Here is a 17,541-nt window from a genome sequence, read left to right as displayed (position 1 = left end):
GATAGGACCAGCACCTCTGACAATGAGCTAATCCATGTCAGAAGTGCAAGCATCAGAAACTCCTTCAGAGAACTTCACTCTCTTATTTTTAGGCTGAGGTAAGGGGGCTTTAAAAGGAATCAGGGCCGGCAGCTTTCGCCAAATATTTAAAGCAGCAGTGCGTCCAAATTCCTTTGAACACTTAGGGCCCTGTTGTCAACAAGCTAAAGTGAGTGTGGCACTTTGAAAATGGACATTATTATTTCTTCTTTATATTACTGAAATGCCTAGGAGCCCCAGTCACTGTCCAGGGTCCCATTGTGCTAGGAGCTGGACAAACACAACCACCACCTATGTATTAGTCTCCCCAAAAGCCCTGTAAGTGCTAAGTCTGATGCTCCAGACCCAAAGAGAACCCTGTGCGTGCCATGCCCCGGGGTAACATGCCATAAACGGTGAGAGATTTCAAAGAAAAGGGAAACAATTTCCCAGATTTGTTTAGGGGTGCCAGAGTTCCCGTGAATTGCTTGTAAGGACTCCACACGAGCCCTGCTCCCAGCCCCCAGCACTGGGGATGGACCTGGTTATGGCCAGAATTCCCTGCACTAGGGCTGTTCTCTGCGTCTCAGGGCCCACGGAGCTAGAGGCTGCTGTAATTTATACCAGGAGCTGGCACAGCTCTGCACAGCCCCGGCATACGGGAGCACAAAAGTGGCTTAAAACCAGGTCTGCTCTCCCCACTCTCCACTTCAGGAGCAGGAATAGGGTGGCTAAGAAGCAAGCTCTATGACTCTATGGGATCATCTACGAGGCCGGGCAAAGCTGGGGGCCGGTTTTGGTTTCTGCAATTCTCCCCAAACTTGGGATTTAGTCTTGAAAGAACAAAACTCCATATATGCTTTGGGTCCCGGTTCTATCTTCACTGAACCCCCTTCAGTTACAGGGGCATGGCGCGCACAGGATTCTCTCTGGGTCTGGAGTAACGCGACTAGAGAAGGGGCTGGATCAAAACGTTAGAGCTGAACTTCGGGGAAGCTCCCAGGCGCGTCTGGATCAAAACTTTGCAGACTGCACCCGGCTCTGTGCTGCAAATGGGCCCAGTTCTGAGCTCCCTACTCGAACCCGTCTGGCAAGTGGGCTAACCAGAGGGGAAGGGGCAGGATGTCTGACCCAGCCGAGGGATGGGGGACTCGCTTGTTGAGCCACCCTACCAGCGGAGTAAGAGCCCAGGCCCAAGCAGTTGAGTCAGTTCTGCTGCCTTGTGGTGGCAGATGCAGCTTGTAACTCCATCACCCTAGGAGAGAGACACGTTTGGTCTTAGGCAGCACGTGCAGGCCTTGTCTGGAGCAGGGCTGGGATGGCACCTGCTCACGGGACCAAAACTAAACACGGATTCCAAAAAGCATAAAAACTGGGACCATTCACATTTAGATCTGGATTCTAGACTCCCAAGTTGTTGTTATTTGTACAGTGGCAGCGCTTAGTGGCTGAGTCCCCATTGTGCTAGGCCCTGCACAAACACATAACAAAGAGATGGTCCCTGCCCCGCAGTGCTAACAAGCTCTGTTAGTTCAGCAGTGTTTGGACCCAGGGTTTTGATTGGAACAACTATAGAGCCAGGGGACCTGGTTCTGGCGTAAATCAGGAATAACTCCACATAAGTCAGTGATGTTGCCCTGTTGTTAAACTGGTGTGAGAGCAGCACCAGGCCCGTGAACCTGGTCGAGATCCATGTTTCGGACCCATGGTTTTGGTTCAGACCCATCTGTCATGCATGAGGCACTGCACCAAAATCTGGACTTCCAGACTTGGGAAGAGTTTGGCTTTAACTATGGCAACTCTGCTGACAGAAATCAACAGTTTCATTGACTTGGAGAGAGTGATGTCAAGTTACACCCGCCAGGGATCTGGCCCTCCGTCCACGGCTTTTAAAGGAAGGGGTTTGAGACAGAGGTGGCATTGTAAACATCTCTCTGTATGGAACAAATTGGAGGCTATTTACTTGTCCTGTAAATGAGAGAGAGAGAGAGGATAAAGTGTGTGACCTAATCAGAATCCCTCTCGAAATACAGAGCTGAAGAGGGTGTGTGTGAGTGGAAAAGTTCTCCTCTCCAGGAACTTGAGATTACTTTCATATGAATATGCCCTTGTACGAGCCCTCAACTATGTATTAAGGGGAACTATCTCCAGCTGAAGGAAGCTGGACGTGACCCTTCTTTTGAAGAAGATCCGAGTTACTGGACCAGCCTCCCCCTCCCTTGTCAGTTTGAAAAGTTTGGGCATCAGTTTCCTTCTCTCCCCCTGCAATCAGTTTGAGAGCTCTGGCAGAGGTGGGGCATGTGCAATAATTGACAGAGACTTTAAGCCTGAAGCCAGAGCCTTAAAGCTGAGGACAGCAGAGCAGTGCAGGGAGCGTGTGCCAGTTCTGGAGTTGGTCAGAGGGAAGGAAGGGAGGGTACAGGCATGGAGGGGCTTACATCACCCCACAGAGCTCAGATGCAAGCTCTGCTACCCGGTCCTATGATAGCCAACCTAATGCAGGGTACAGTCAGGGTGCAGATCCCCATTCTCTCAGTATCCAGGATCACCTCAATTTCAGCCTCCAGCTAGCAGGTGAGTGGGTGCTAAGCACATGGCCTCATCTCCCTAGATAGCTCATCTACTGAGACTGAACCCAGGACCTCTAGATAAAAAAAAATCAACCAGCCCACCCTCATCTGGCTGCTGCCTGAACTAATGGGGCAGGGCTATGAGCACGGAAGTCTTTGCACACTCATAAACCTCTGACGTGGTCCAGTCACTCGCAGGGGACCAAGACACCCATGGCCAGCACGCCAGCTCTCCCAACTGAGACACGCCCGGTGTGGCCCAGGAACCTGAACCACAAGCGGCTAATGGGCGGCACCATGACCATACGCAGCCCTCAGGAGGTTTATCGGGCCACCCACGGTGACCCTCTCCAGAGAACTCCAGAGGCGGTTCAAAGTCCAAGCGCTGCTCCTGCTGGTTCCCACTCGTCTACCCCAAACACAAGCAAATATTAAGGCCTGCACATTTACAGCTGATTAAAAATGCATATATGTAAATGTATATGCAAATTTGGCGCAGCCCTCCCGGCTTCTTGGATGTTGCCACCATAGTCCTCAGTGAATGGGTGCAACCATTCAAAAACAAAGAGGGGGAGAAGACAGACACCATGGGAGAATTCAGGGGTGCTGAAGCCACGAAAACACTGGAGATGAGCAAATCCTCCTCATCCCCCGCCCCTCGGGGCTGTGCTAAAGCTCAGGCAGGCAGAGCGGCTGCACTCTGCTTGCTTTTCACAACAGGCACAAGGCCAGGGAGACGGATGGTCACAGACCACAGGCTCCATTTTCACACCCACCTTAACAGGGCCCTCGCCCTTTTCGGTGCCTGCCATTTTGTAGGTGCAGTTTAGGGCGTTTAGATGCATAGATTAGACAAGACAGAGATTCCTAGAATACTAAAAGACAGATAGGCAGACACCTAGGTACCAGAGACAGACACCTAGATACTATGGCTAGATAGACAGACAGCACCTTAGTCATCCCGCCCGCACGAGCAGCGCTCGCAGATCAGGCTCTGTACCCACACATTGTAGATGCAAAGAAAAAAAAAAAGGAGACCGTGTTTTTAAAAACCCGGCCTTAAATCTTCCTTATTTATCCATACTGATTTCCCATTAACTCTCCCCCAGCCCTGTGCGTGGTTAGCACTCCATGGCTGCGCTGACGTCACTGCCCACTGGTTGGCGGCTTTTTGGTTCCCGAGATGGGTGATGGTAATCAATCCCCCCCGGAGGGGGCATCCATCTGGCCCTCGCTAGCAGCCTTCCCGGGATTCCCTTGCCCTTTCCCTCCAGCAGCTCACGCAGATTGTGGCAGCGCAGTCAGAGATTTGTTTATTTATTTCTCTCCCCTTCTTCGCCTGGTGCTGGTGCAGCCTTGACAAATGAACCTTATTGAAGATTTCAGACGCTGTTATCCTCAGATAACAATTAGATGGGCCATAAGAAATTAGAGCTGACAGCGCTATTTGTTAGCTGCAATGTTTTCATAGCCAATCTGCTTGCAATCAAGCCCTGTAAATTATTTATTCTGTTGTTTATTTAAAGATACGTGACCTGCCAGTGACAGAATGAAAAACAGCCCTCCCTTCCAGTGGCTGATAACTCCACGGTCTCTCCCGTCCCTTAAATTAATAATGCAATCGGCTTCCTGAGACTGCCCCCCCCCCCTCAAAACAAGCCACGGCTTCTATTCAGGCTGAGCACCATGTTCCAAATGCAAGACACACTGGAGCCAGAAATACCACAGACCAGAGCCTTGCCTCTCGCTGCTGTGTGCTTCCACCGGCTGGCTGACAGATACTCCTGGCACAGGGAGGAAGGACGCTCTGTTGCTTAACGCAATGGACGAGAACTCGGGAGAACTGGGATCAGTTCCTAGCTCCTGGGTAATCCTGTCACTTAATCTCTCTGTGCCTCAGTTACCTATCTGTAAAATGGGCATAATAATTCTGTCTGGTCTATTTAGACTGTCAGCTCTTTGGGAGTAGGGACTCTCTCTTACTAATAGGGTCTCTGGAGACTACAATGAGGCCAGGATTTTGGTTGAGGCTTCTAGGCACTTCCATAATGCAAAACCTCCACAAAGTAGATCATCACGTTTTGAAGGTGGAAGAGCAGAGAGGGAGCTGGGTCTGGGAGTTAGAGCTGGCATTGGGTGTCTGGACTTCCGGGTGGCTAGTCCTACTTCTGCTACTGACACATTGTATAGCCAGGGATGGTGGGGGGTGTCACAACATCTCTGTTAAGTGGGTATGTGACCACCTAACACAGAGGGGTGTTGGGAGGGTTAATAAAGAAGTGATTGTACGGGGCCTTGAGATCCTTGAATTAAAGGTGCTGTATCAGTGCTAAGTATTGCTATCACTCTGGCAATACAATCTCTGGATGGGGTAAGTCAGGGCAACCCAATGGAAAAGGAACTTCTTAGGGGAAAATGCTGTATAGTGGGACATAGTTCAGGGACTTTGGGCCCCAAATTGATATAGCTAATAGGATCCGAATTGGGGTGATCTGAGATATTAGTGTAATACATAGAACAACTAGAGGAAGACATTACACACGCTTAGCGCATCCTACTTTTGCTGATGCAGGATGAGAGCTAAAGGACAGGCAGCTTTTGGAATCAGGGATCTTGATAATACACTGCTCCTGTTACCCCAGGATCTCCAAGTGCTTTGTGAAGGCAAGAATGCAGAGAGAGGCACAAAAGCCAAAGGAACGCTGTAGTGGGTGGTGAGTCACAATCCAGCTAAATAGACTGTGCAGGGAGACAAAGGGGAAGAGGGAGAAGAAGAAACAAGAAGACAAAGTCTGTTGAAAGGAGCTTTGATACTACAGTGATGAGAGGTGCCCAAAACCCAACACAGAACAGAACAGAAAACAACGACCCTCACTGCAACAAAACAAATCTAGTCTGTCGGACTTCAGTGGCTGCAGGGAAGGCAGCGGAAGCAGACGATCAGAGGGGCCTGAGCACCAAGGGAACTTGGGACCAACCGTAAATCACTCATGGGGAAAAGCACATGGACAACTCTGCCACCAGTTAGCGCTCATTAAGGCATTTTGGTCGAGCTGCCTCTCTGACTCAGCTGGAAGAGCATGGACAGAAGCCATGGAGTGAGGAATGTACAGATAAAACCCACAGGGGGGAAAGATTGTCTATATAATGTGTTTAAAGCAGACAGCCCACCAAAGGGGATATGAAGAGATAGAGACAGAGAGAGATGGGTGTGTATGAAGAGAGAGAGAGAGAGAGATAGATAGATAGATAGATAGATAAAATAATTGAGTGAGCGAGTAATGAGAGAGAAGAAAGGCGAAATGAAAAACAAGCCGTGATATTACATGGAAAAACATTTATAGTTTTGATCCTGGTTAGGTTGCCACCCACAAATATCACCTGTCATGAAATTTTAGCGCAATGGCAGGTTTCTCATCCAAAAACAGGAAGATTCCCTGTATTTTACTGTGAAAACTGATCATTGCCCCAATGGACTTTCACATTTTGAAACTGTACAAAATTTTCACAGTTTTCGACCATTTCTCGCTCACAAAAGCTCCTGTTTTTGCCAATTCAAACCCAGAAGGCATAGATCTGGCTTGGCTGCTTTCCCCAGTCCCACGGGGCCAGGCTGTGAACCTTTTCCTCCTGCTGGAGAGCAGTTCCTCACCCAAGCAGTCCCACTGAGTTAGTGCAAAACCCTTCGTCCCAGTCATCTGGCCCACTGTGAACAGCCCACGCCGACAGACAGCAAAGTCTGTGCTAGTGATCAGCCACCCCTATCGCTCAGCAAAATCTCCACCCTCTTGGAGCTCCTCCATGCTAAGCGCCCTGCATTAGGTGGGGACCTGTTTATAATGGTCAGGGACACGACAGCCCCTTTGGTGAGCTGTCATTACCCGCCTCCCCCCGGTATCTACAATATCAGAAGAGAGGTAGAATGCATCTTACAAAGCTGGAGCATTAGCAAGTTTCTGGCTTATTTTAGATGTTGTCAGCCACCTGACAATGATCTTTATGGGATAAAGACCCAAGAGAGGCCGCCAGAGGGCTGGGAAGAGCCAGGTGCAGAGTGGACCATATGAGATCAGAAGTGGGGGATGCCCTGTCTGTCTCAGCATGGTTGTTACGGTGCACGTGCAGGGTTTTTGGGGGCGCATAGCCGGAAGGCTCCCTGCCTGCCCTCAGGCCACTTGGTGGCTTTGCCTGCAAGTCTGAGGCAAGGTGACAGGCACCTGCGGCAATCTGCTCTCTCTCCTGCCAAGAATGCCAGGGGTGCTCCATGCCTATTCCCAGCACCACGGTGCAGAATGAGCCAACAAGGCAGAGACACAGGCAGCTCTATGGTCCGACAGGACACAAGCGATCCAGCTCGAGGGCTGGCCCTACGCTGCCCACGACCGGATGGATCTTGGCACTCCTCCTCAAATCGTGTATATGAGCTGGCAGTGACCTCAGCCTGGGGTACAAAGAAAGGACAAGGTTTAATGTTGGTTCTTCTTTGCAGTAGACATTAGACAGCTAATTTCAGAGGCAAAGGTGGTGGCTTCTAGTCGCCACGCTGCACTGCGTGTGGCTCTGACGACAATAGCAGGGGTATGAGTCTATGAGGCCATGGATCATGCCAAGGAAGTGACATTGGCAATAAATACATAGTCCTGGTCTTCTCCACTGCGCCATCCAACGTTAACTACCCAACCCCTGAGCATGATGAGAGCCGGACAAATAGAAGCAGACAGAGGTTAAGTGGTTTGTGCAGGGTCACAGAGGGAATAGTGCCCACACTGGGGTTACAACTCTTGCCTTCCTAGCTCCCAGGCCCATGCTCAGGCTTCAACACTACCTTATGAGCATGGTTATGAGCAGCAAGCCACCAGGGGCGGGCAGAGCCCAGCAGTAAGAGAGAGAGCCTGAGTCTGCCCTCCCCTGCCCCGTTCACACCTGTGCAGAGCGTGAAATCTGTATGGAATCAGAAACCCCCTCTGCCCTGCAGCAGGGGTCGCATTTTACACACCTTGCACTCGTGTAAATGGCGACCCCCGGTGCAGCACAGGGAAGCACTGGCATTCAGAAGCATCAGCAACACTCACCCGCCACCCCCAACTCCCACTGAAGTCTACGAGAATTGCAGCTCTACAGCCTTGCAGACAATCAGCCCCTGCACCGGGATTAGCCTAGGTTTGTTAATTCTTCAGCGCGCTCTTGGGATCCCATCCCAGGGGAGAAGGGGGGGAGGGTTGCTATGGAAACAAACTCATACCGATTTTTTGTGTGGCCTATTTCCCATGTATTTGTTGGGGTTTCGGGACATGTGCTGCGAGCTCACTGAACCTACAGGGGGCCTATATGGGAACCTGCAGAGAAACTTTATTATGTGTATTGCGGTCCCCCTAGCCACCCCAGGCCTGGCCCAGGACCCCGTTTTCCTAGGCGTGTACAAATGCAGAGCAAAAAGACAGCCCCGGCCCCAATCTACGACAAGAGACAGCAGATGAACACAGACAAAAAGGGAAGTGTAAGGAAACAACGAGACCATGCCGACCAGCATGATGGGCTGTGCTTACAATACTGCGCAATCATACCAAATACAGGAAAACAACTGGCCAATCATTTAAACTACTCTCTATTAGAGGTGGGCCAGAACTAAATCCCCAGATCCAAACTCCCCTGAAATTTGGGATGTGTAAAATCCAGATCATCTTTGCAGCCTGGACCCATTCAGTAATATTCATAAAAGACTAATAAAAATGGCTAGATTATTAATGTATTTATACTACAGTAGAGGCCAGAGATCTTGATTAAGATAGAAGCCCCATGTGCTGTCTATCTTATATGGCCCCCATCATCTCGTGATCTTTATCCTCACAACACCCCTGTGAGGTAAAGAAGTGCTACTGTACAGGCAGGGAAATGAGGCACAGAAAGGCTACATGATTTATCCAAAGTCACAAAAGGAATCTGTGGCAGAGAAGGGAATTGGACCCAGGCATCTTACGCTAGACCCCTAACCGCTAGTCAACCTCTCTCTCCACTAACTATTGTATATTAGGGAGAGGAGAGAGACATAACAAGGATGAACAAAAGAAAGGAGGACTAGCTGTTGTGTGTTTGTACAGCGCCTTGCACAACGGGACTCAGCGTACTTGGGCTCTTTGGGTGGTGTCGCAATACACACATTAAACAACAACAATAAGAATGATACACTCCTAAGTGAAATACACAGCCTATGAAATGTCTGGGGGGGTCACACAGGTAACAGAAACCATACACCATTCTTCGCTCAGATGAATTGTCCATTTCCCAAAGCACCAGTGACAAGTCCCAAGCTTGAGATCTAGGAGAGTTGAAGGAAAACTGAGCAGTTCCCAATGTGACATGTTAGAGTCTGATCCTGTAGATTCAGGCATATGCGTAACTTTGAGCCACTGACTTCAGTGGGGCTAGCCCCATGCTTAAAGTTAATCACATATGTGAGCGTTTGCAGGATCAGGGCTGTAGGGATCGCTTTTTTACTCAAGTAACTGGGAACCAAAATCAATCAGGGAGTGAACAAGGAGGAACTAGAACCAGTCTTAGTGTTTCAGCTACCACAGTGTCACCCTCCCATCTCTGCCTTTTAAGTCAATTTATGCAACCTGCCCTGCAGGGCTCCAGCACTAAGCCCACCAGGAGATATTTAAAATCATAAAGGCAATGAATTTAGTGCTTGCCCTGGAGACTGGAGTCTTCTATCCACAGGACAGCTGCAGCACAGCTGGCAGCTGTGCTAGCTTCCCCTCCACTGTATCCACCAAAGGGCTTCCCCCTGACTGCAGGAATCTCCTCTATAGGGAAGCTCATTCCCAGGGCCTGCTCAGCTTCATAGACTTTAAGGCCTGAAGGGACCATCATGATCATCTAATCCATGGCCTCTCTGTTGAGACTGTCAACAAAAGGAGCAGCTGCTCTCCATTTATGGTTGTGGGTTTTGTGATGTGTCTGGACAACTATCCCATGCGGGCAGCAGGGACATAATCTGGGGGATCTAAGACATCTTATCCATCTCTAGCATCCATGATTCTGTGGTTTGGAGAATTAAAACACGCTGGATCTGGAGAACAGAACAGACAGCAGCTAAGCCGAGCTAGGCAATAAGTTCCACAGGCACTCAAATGAAATCTCTTTCTGCTCATCTGGTCCCCAGTCACTACACTATCTGAGCACCTGTGAAATAACAACACACATACCTTAAAGACACCTCATTTACAGACCTGGAACTGAGGCACAGAGAGGTGAAACAACCGGCCCAGGCTCATACAGGGCGTCTGCAGAGCGAAGAAAGGAACCCTAATTTCCTACGCCCCAGTCTACTGCAGCCACCACGTGACCATCCTTCCTCCCAGACCTCAGCAGCTCAACACAGGTTACTTGTGTCCATGTGGGGATTTTCGGTGACGTCAGGCTCCGAAAGGGCTCCCTGAGGCATTCAGAAAATCCAGTGAAATATGTGAAGCCGCAGTATACAAACATGGGAAGTACAGACGCAGCTTCTAAAACCCACGCAGGGCCCTTCAGGACAGGCCAGCTGGGCGGCTCTTCTGGAGCCTGAGGCAGGGTTACTGATTAACTGCATAACAAGCAGCTTCTCCAAGCTCTGAGGGCAGGCAGGCGAGGGAAGAGGGGTGAGAGAAGACATCTGAAAATTAAAACCTATCCATATGCCCTCACAAATAAAACCACCCAAGGTATTTTTCAGTTACGGGGCTATAATCAGAAAGTGGCCCAAAACCAAGTCCCTGCACCTGGCCGCTGGCCGCGCTTAGATACGGGTCAGAAACTTTCACCCGGGTCTCTAGCTGCTGAGGCCGTGGCCTTGGGTGTCTGGGGAGGGTGGAATCCACTCAAGCATGGCTTTTCTATCTCCTGGTCCCGCTCCCCCCTGAAGCCAGTGGGAATCATTCCATTGATTTTCAATGGGAGCTGCACTGGGCCCACAGTTCCAGCCAACATCAGAACTCCTCGGTGTCATTACACCCGGATTTCACAGCTGCCTGCGACAGAGCCCCCATCTCCTCTCCTCGGAGCCCAATGCCCCACGACCTGAAGAGAAGCAGGGGTGGGCTAATAGGCGTTATCGTGCTGGGCACCGTTCAGCCCTGGGGCAGAAGAACCCCACAAACCCTGTACACCGCTTTATTGCATTCTGAGGATGGGAGCGAGGCCTCAGCATCGGGCTGACCCCTCTGCCCAGGGCTGAATGTCACCTGCCAGGCGCTCTACAAAGGAATGAGCTCCTCTTGTCACTGAGCCAAATGGAGGAGCCAGAGTCCCTCCACAGCAGCGGAGGCACCACTGAGGAACCTTGGACCTGTTTCCTTGACAGCGGGCAACGGTGGCCATGCAGGTGAAGGACGTTACCTTGCGTTTCAAGATTTTCACACAGTTCTGATTTGGCTTCACCGTTGGGCCGGAAGCCTCCCTTCTGAGTGAATTTGTTGGACATGGTGGCGGCTGTCACCACCGCCTTGAGACTGCGTTTGCGCTTGGGGACGTTCTGCTCCGGGTGGAAGAGGATGATATAGACCTTGGGCACGTAGAGCATGCCCAGCGAGACCGAGGCGCTTAGGCTCACCGAGATGGTCAGCGTCATGGTCTGGATGTACATCTGGAAGACACAAGGCAAGGCGCTCAGACCTGCAATCCCCTTCCCAGATGTGTTAAACCCCCTGCCCTCCCCTTCCACAGCTGCCTCTGTGTAGAGAAGCATCCAACTAGGGACAAAAATAACAGAGAAGAGAGGGGGAATGAGGATAAAAAGGATGATGGAGCAATAAATTGGGGTTGGAAATGGTGCTGGATGAGCAGATTGAGATCTGGAATAAGGCTAAATAGAGGGAAATAGGAGGGATGGAAGGATGAATGAACAAAAACAACAGGATGGATACAAGCATTAAGAATAGCTGTTTTGATGGGTGGTGGGGGACAGATGGAACGTACGGCTACAGAGAAAGTGGGGTGTACAGATAGATGAGGGAATAAAGGAAAAGGACAAAAGAAAGAAGGGTTTCTGTTGTCTAAAATAAGGACCTTTCATCTCAGTGGATCTGTTTTCAGTGCATCTCCATAACTACCTCTTACATAGTAGAGATTAGTCTTCACCCTTAGGACTGCAGGCCAGGCTCAGGCGCATCAGTGTAAACCTGGAGTAATTTAAGTGACCTCAGCACAAACACGTCAAATACAGGAAGCAGCAGTGTAAGCTTCTCCCCACCCACCCATGTTATCCCCACCAACACGCCGCAGCCTTGCTGTGTCAGGACTGTGCGTGGCCGTGCATGGAAGTGGCAACCCAGAGGTGAAAGGCTCCGTTACCAAACCGAGCCCTCCAGCTCTTCTGGAAGAGCAGGACGCAAGACATTTCCGCTTCCTCTGCGCACGCCTGTGCTGCGTTATTTAGTGCAGCTGTTGGAAGGCGGGTGCAGTAGGGGGAAGAGCTGTTGGGTTTAACCCAAGGATGGGACCACTCCACACAATGGAAATGGTCATCTCCAGCACTTTCCCAGTGTTCTATCGCCCCCGGTTTATCAGAGTATTTGCAGTGCCAGGCTGGGACCAGCACCTCAGTCACTTCACCACGGGAGTCAGCAATGTGGACGCTGGGTGAGGCTGGGGTCCTCTGGGAGGGAGTGCTGCTTGCGTGTGGACGGAGCCACTGGTTTCATTGCACTTGGAACGTGATTGCGCCAACAAGTGAGCGTCCCCACGGCTTGTTTCATCACACGGGATAAGTGGGCATGGGGGTGGGGACGTCAGATTGAAATAGTTCAGCTATGAGAAGGGGGATAGGATACCTGAGCCCCCTGAGTGGGAGTCAGGACTGAAACCCTGATGGGATAGCTCGGGTGGGAGAAGACAGACAGATACAGATATTTAACGTGTGCATGGGAACACAGAAGAACATCATTTCCCTGCCACTGTGGAGGCCTCGGGCACTGGTGCACTTCGGTCCCTCCTCTTCTCTGCCTGCATCACATACCAGTCTCCTCTCCTGGAGGCTGTCACAGTTTGGTCTCGTTTTGACTGTTGGGTTTAGTGTGCGGGTGCTGGGTGGTGTTGGAGGCCTGTGATACACAGGAGGTCACTGGATGATCCGGTGGCCCCCTTCTGGCTTTAAATTCTGTGACTCTATCTGGCCTCATCTCAGGGGCCAAGGTGTAGGAAAACAGCGTATCCCTTTGCACACTACTGATGAAGGCAGAGTCAAACAGCTACTGCAGGGAGCTGAGCGTCAGGACGCTTGGGTTCAATTCCCGTCTCTGCCATTCCCAGGCTGTGTGATTGCAGGCAAGCCACTTCCACGCGCTGTACCTCCGTTTCCCCCTCTGAAAAATGAGGCCTGTGAGCCTGAAACTCCCCCACTCCTCTAACCCCCCTTGTGGTTGTCTGATGCCCTCGAGTAGGGCAATGCATCGCTATGCGGAAATCACGGACAGCCCTCCCGCGTATAGCGTCAGTACAGACAGTGCAAACAAACCTGTCGCGACATCAGTGGCAACCACAAAGTTTAGAAAGCCCTGGAATTGCTGAAGAGAGACGCAGAGTCCTCCCGCCCACTCAGAACAAGACTCTTAAACCACGTATGCACGTACCATTGGCAACAGCAAAGGGGCTCAGACATCGCCATGATGGGCGTGGTATGGAAAGCTGAATATAGACACATACACCGGCCCCTCCAGCACCCACACGCTCACTTCTCCCGCTGCATACGGACACGGCCCTGTATTCCTTCGACAGGTAATTCTCATTCAGAAGCTCACTCCCTGAGCCGTTGTAATGTTAGTCACATATTACACACCGACGTAGCCTTTCTGCAGTCAAAACTAATTTCACGCTCACTGTCCAGGACTAACGGTGACAGATGTTTTGCAAAATCAAAGCCCATTAATCTGACTGTAGAATAATCCATTTTTCTATGGAATGGGCTTGGCAGGTGCCTGCCGAGCTGGGAACATGTCAATCAGAGGGCGTCAAGAGGGGAAGCACCCGCATTTGGTACATGTCCCTCCTCCTATCTCAGGTCTCTGCCTGCCTTGCCCATCCCTCTCTTTGACATCATCTTCTGCTTTTATCTCCCTGCCCCAGACCACATGTTCTGGATTTTAGACAGGCTCCTGATCTGTTCCCAGCTGTGAACTCCAGTCGCTAACAAGGATTCAGACGAGGCTCAACTTTATCCTCTGGCTCAGCTGCGGCATAATCATTTCTCATGGGGATTTTAGCCCTGGCAAAAGGTGCAAGGGTTGACAGCACTTGGAGAGTGCGGTCCCGGCTGATGAGCAGGGATGGCACCTAACTCAATCAATGGGAATTAGGTGCCTAAATATCTTTGCCAATCCCACCCTTAGCCTGTCTGTGGCTGTTGTAGTGCTCCAGGAGCCAGGACTCCTGGGTTCTATTCCCATTTCTGCCACTGTTGTGACTGTGGGCAAGTCATTTCCCCAGTTGCTCTGTGCCACAGTTTCCCCACCTGTAAAACAGGGAGAACAGTACTTCTCTATCTCACAGGGGAGGAGAAATACACTAAAGATTGTGAGGCGCACACACACGCCAGTAACGGGGCTATATAAGCACCTGAGAGAGAGATTAGCAGTGGCACAAGCTCACCTGCACTGATCTTTGACATTGTGCCTCAAACCAAGCTGGGGGGAGCTCCATATATGGTACAGAAGGGAGTCTGGTGTGCCTGGCTCATTTACTCCTCAGCTTTTCTGAGGCAGCCCACTGTGCAGGTGGGATTTGCGAGAGACCCTGGCTGTTATGGGCATGCAATTTCCATTCGAGGGGGCAAAGAATTGCAAAAATCCCCAGCCTGTTTGGAGCGCTGCCTGGCAGGCGGCTTTGAAAAAAAACATCCCTGCTAGGAAAAATTCTGCTTCTCTCTTGTGTTTTCTCTGCCTCCCTTCCCCTTTGCTAGTAAGGCCAATTTGGCATGAAAAAAGCATCTTCCATTCATCTGACCCTGAGGCAGGTTAACAAACTAGATAGGCCAAGACTGACTCTTGCCCCTGGTATGTAGAAAATTAAAGCCCCAGCATGCCATGGGGAACGCTGTACATGCTGGGAGCTGCTATTTTCCAGTGTGATGTAAAAACAAGTTCCTGACCACTTGTGGTCATTATAGATCCCATGCTACTTTTCACAGCAGTTGAGGTGTTAACCCTGTGGGTTGCCTGAATACCAGTTTATATTGGTATTTACATCCTGTCTCCTGCAGTTTCAATTGGACACAGCAGCAATAAGCAATCAGACCTTTAGGAACAGGATGGATATGAGTCAACTCATCTCATACAGGCGCCATCGGACGGCCACCTGCTCGCTCCATTTCTGGTCATTACTGTCCGAGGCTGATGTTGAACTGGTGACCCAGTCTGGAGTGGCACTGGTGACAGGGATGGAATAATGCAGAACTTGGGGGTGGGGAAGGGAGAGCTGCAAAAGCATCAGATAACCATTTGGGTCAAAATTTTCAAAAGTGGACACTAATTGTGGCTGTCTCAACAACCCAAACTGAGACACCTCAGGTGTGATTTTTGGATACGTGGAAACTCACAGTGCCAACTGAATCCAAACATATCCCCTGGCACCACTTTTCCTAAGGTTCCTCCTTTAGGCCCACTCAGCCCACATCCTAGATCTTCCTTGCCAGACAGTCACTGACACTCCCTGTGCAATCTCCCAATAATCCTGGTATCCTGACTGCTTTAACTATCAGACCCTACTCTCTGTGGAAAAGAGCAGTTCAGCTGATTGCAAACAAAAGCCCTGCACTTCTAGCAAAGTAGCGTGAGTGAGTCTCACACCTTGCTAAGCAACATTACCCACTGCAGGGTCAGCAGGAGGGACGCACACCCACTGCAGGCTCGAGGTACCTGATACAGGTTGCTGAGGTCTGAACAGCCATGGAACAGCGGAGATTAGTATCGATGCTTCTGACAGCTCTTTTGGCCAGAATTCTCCCTTGGTGCTTGACGGATACCTTTCAAAGGGGATTCATTTTATGTCCATCCCCAGATCTGCAGAGATCCATTTCTGCTTCCAAGTCCTAAGACCCGAGGCCTCCTGGAGCCAGAGTGCAGCAAACCTGCCACTCCACATTCACAGCAACAGTGTGGCTGCAAATGGACAGCTGCTGCTGTGGTTGGTTTGTTTTTCACCTCATTTTTCTCTCCAGACTCAGACTCAGCGCAAGCATCACGGTGAAGGCAGAAACACAGCAATTACCATGTTTCCTGCCTAGGCCTATACATCAACTCCCACCTGAATTTGAGACTCTTGGGTGTTAAGTGAAGATTGATGGTACTGGAGGTTAGAATCAGGCAGCCTTGGCGCAGGCTTCCCACAAACAGTTCTTTTGGTGCACCTCAGTTTTGGTCTGCAGCACCCTGTTATCACAGTCCTGGGCTTTCCTCTCAACAGCTGTACCAATGCACCTCAATACTGATCTCCACCACTCCCTGCTATTCCAGCCCTGGGCTCCCGCACAGCTCTGCCCACGCCCCTCAGTCCTGACCTACACTAGTAACACCTGCTATGCTGGCATTCATTTAACACACACAGTTCTGTCAATGCACCTCACTGTGGACATGCAGCAACCCACTCCCCCATCACCCTAGTCCTAAGCCGAGACTGCCTGCCATGTCTTTGAACCGTATGCTGGGGTTTTTTTTGTAGACTAATGTCCACTGGGGATTGGACTGAGACTCATCAGGTCCATTCTGCTTGTGACTCAAAACACAGTTCAAGGACCAAACTTTCTGCTCTGAGTTACACAGGTGTCAGCCTGAAGCCATAGAGTTGCTCTGGATGTACATCGGTTTAAGTGAGATATAAAACCTGGCTCCAAATCATCAAGAACCCAAGAATTTGGAGGCAGGTTGGAACCTCACACCGTCCTGCAAAACGTTCCAAATATCTAACTCAGCAATATGCACCGGAGCCAAAGTCCACTGAGGCCAAAGGGAAGACAGACCCCAATTAATTGCAACTGGTTTGGGGGCAGGGCCTGGGTCAGTGCAATAGAGAACTGGCCTGTTAAAGCAGAAAAGTATGTTGGCTAAAGGTGAATGAACAGATCAAGGCAGGCACATCGGCTGGAGAGGGAAGCGAGACCATATACTGTTCACTCCCAGGTACAAGACCTAAGTCCTGCACTCAAAATAACAAGGAGTGTGACTGATTTCCAGACGCTCTGAAAGACTTTCACAGCAGCTGATGAATCCCCCTGAGCCCTGGTGATGCATGTAATCCAACACCCTCCGGATGCTCTCACACACACACACACACACACACACACCATAGGCAAGGCAAAAAAAGGGTCAGTACAAATTGCTAACTGTGTCATGTACAAAAGGGGACCCATGTCGAGATGATTGAAGCATTATCTCCATGTGCCAGGCACATGTTGGGCTGTTGGCAGCAATTAATACAACTGTCAGGGGAAGGGGAAAACAAAGTTATTTGCTATTTGATATTTATTCTCTAACAATAGGGAACTTCAGGGGAATCAACGGCTTAACGATTTCATTGCCAGTCACGAGCTCGGCTGCTGGACCAGGCTGGTGGCTTTAAAGGGATGCTGTCAAAATAGACGTCGTGTGCCACCTCCCCCCCAGTGTAAACGGTGTAACTCCATTACAGGGAAGGGGTCAGACTGACCCACAGCTGGTCTGAATTGATTTAGTTCCATTGCAGTCCAGGGCACTGATCTCCAGAAGGTATAAATCAATTTACATTAGCTGATGGTCTGGCACTATGGGCCACTTTCTGCTCACACTTACCCCACTGCAAATCCAGATTAATTCCTTTAAAGTCAAGGGGCCTGATTCTCCTCTGACACCAGCATAACTCCGTCAGCTCCAGTTTCATTCACACCAGTGAAAGCAAAAGGAGAATCAATAGATTTATATCAGCATAACTGAAAGCAAAGTTTGCC

At 50.3% G+C, this 17,541-nt stretch overlaps 1 protein-coding gene across 1 annotated transcript in view; it reads right to left on the bottom strand.

Moving 5' to 3' along the window:
• The window catches only part of GRM4 (glutamate metabotropic receptor 4), a 227,692-nt gene that overhangs the window by 2,149 nt on the left and 208,002 nt on the right, over nucleotides 1-17,541 (bottom strand). The window contains exon 10 of the mRNA XM_067531540.1: nucleotides 10,968-11,214. Within this exon, the coding sequence (XP_067387641.1) occupies nucleotides 10,968-11,214 (247 nt within the window). The remainder of the gene's footprint in view (nucleotides 1-10,967; nucleotides 11,215-17,541) is intronic.

This window comes from Emydura macquarii, unplaced genomic scaffold, assembly GCF_026122565.2.
Source record: "Emydura macquarii macquarii isolate MOO-44397 ecotype Brisbane River unplaced genomic scaffold, CSIRO-AGI_Emac_v2 contig_3220, whole genome shotgun sequence".
In the NCBI taxonomy this organism is placed as follows: domain Eukaryota; kingdom Metazoa; phylum Chordata; order Testudines; family Chelidae; genus Emydura; species Emydura macquarii.
The sequence above is the reverse complement of the archived record's forward strand: the minus strand, read 5'-3'. Positions and strand labels throughout refer to the sequence as shown.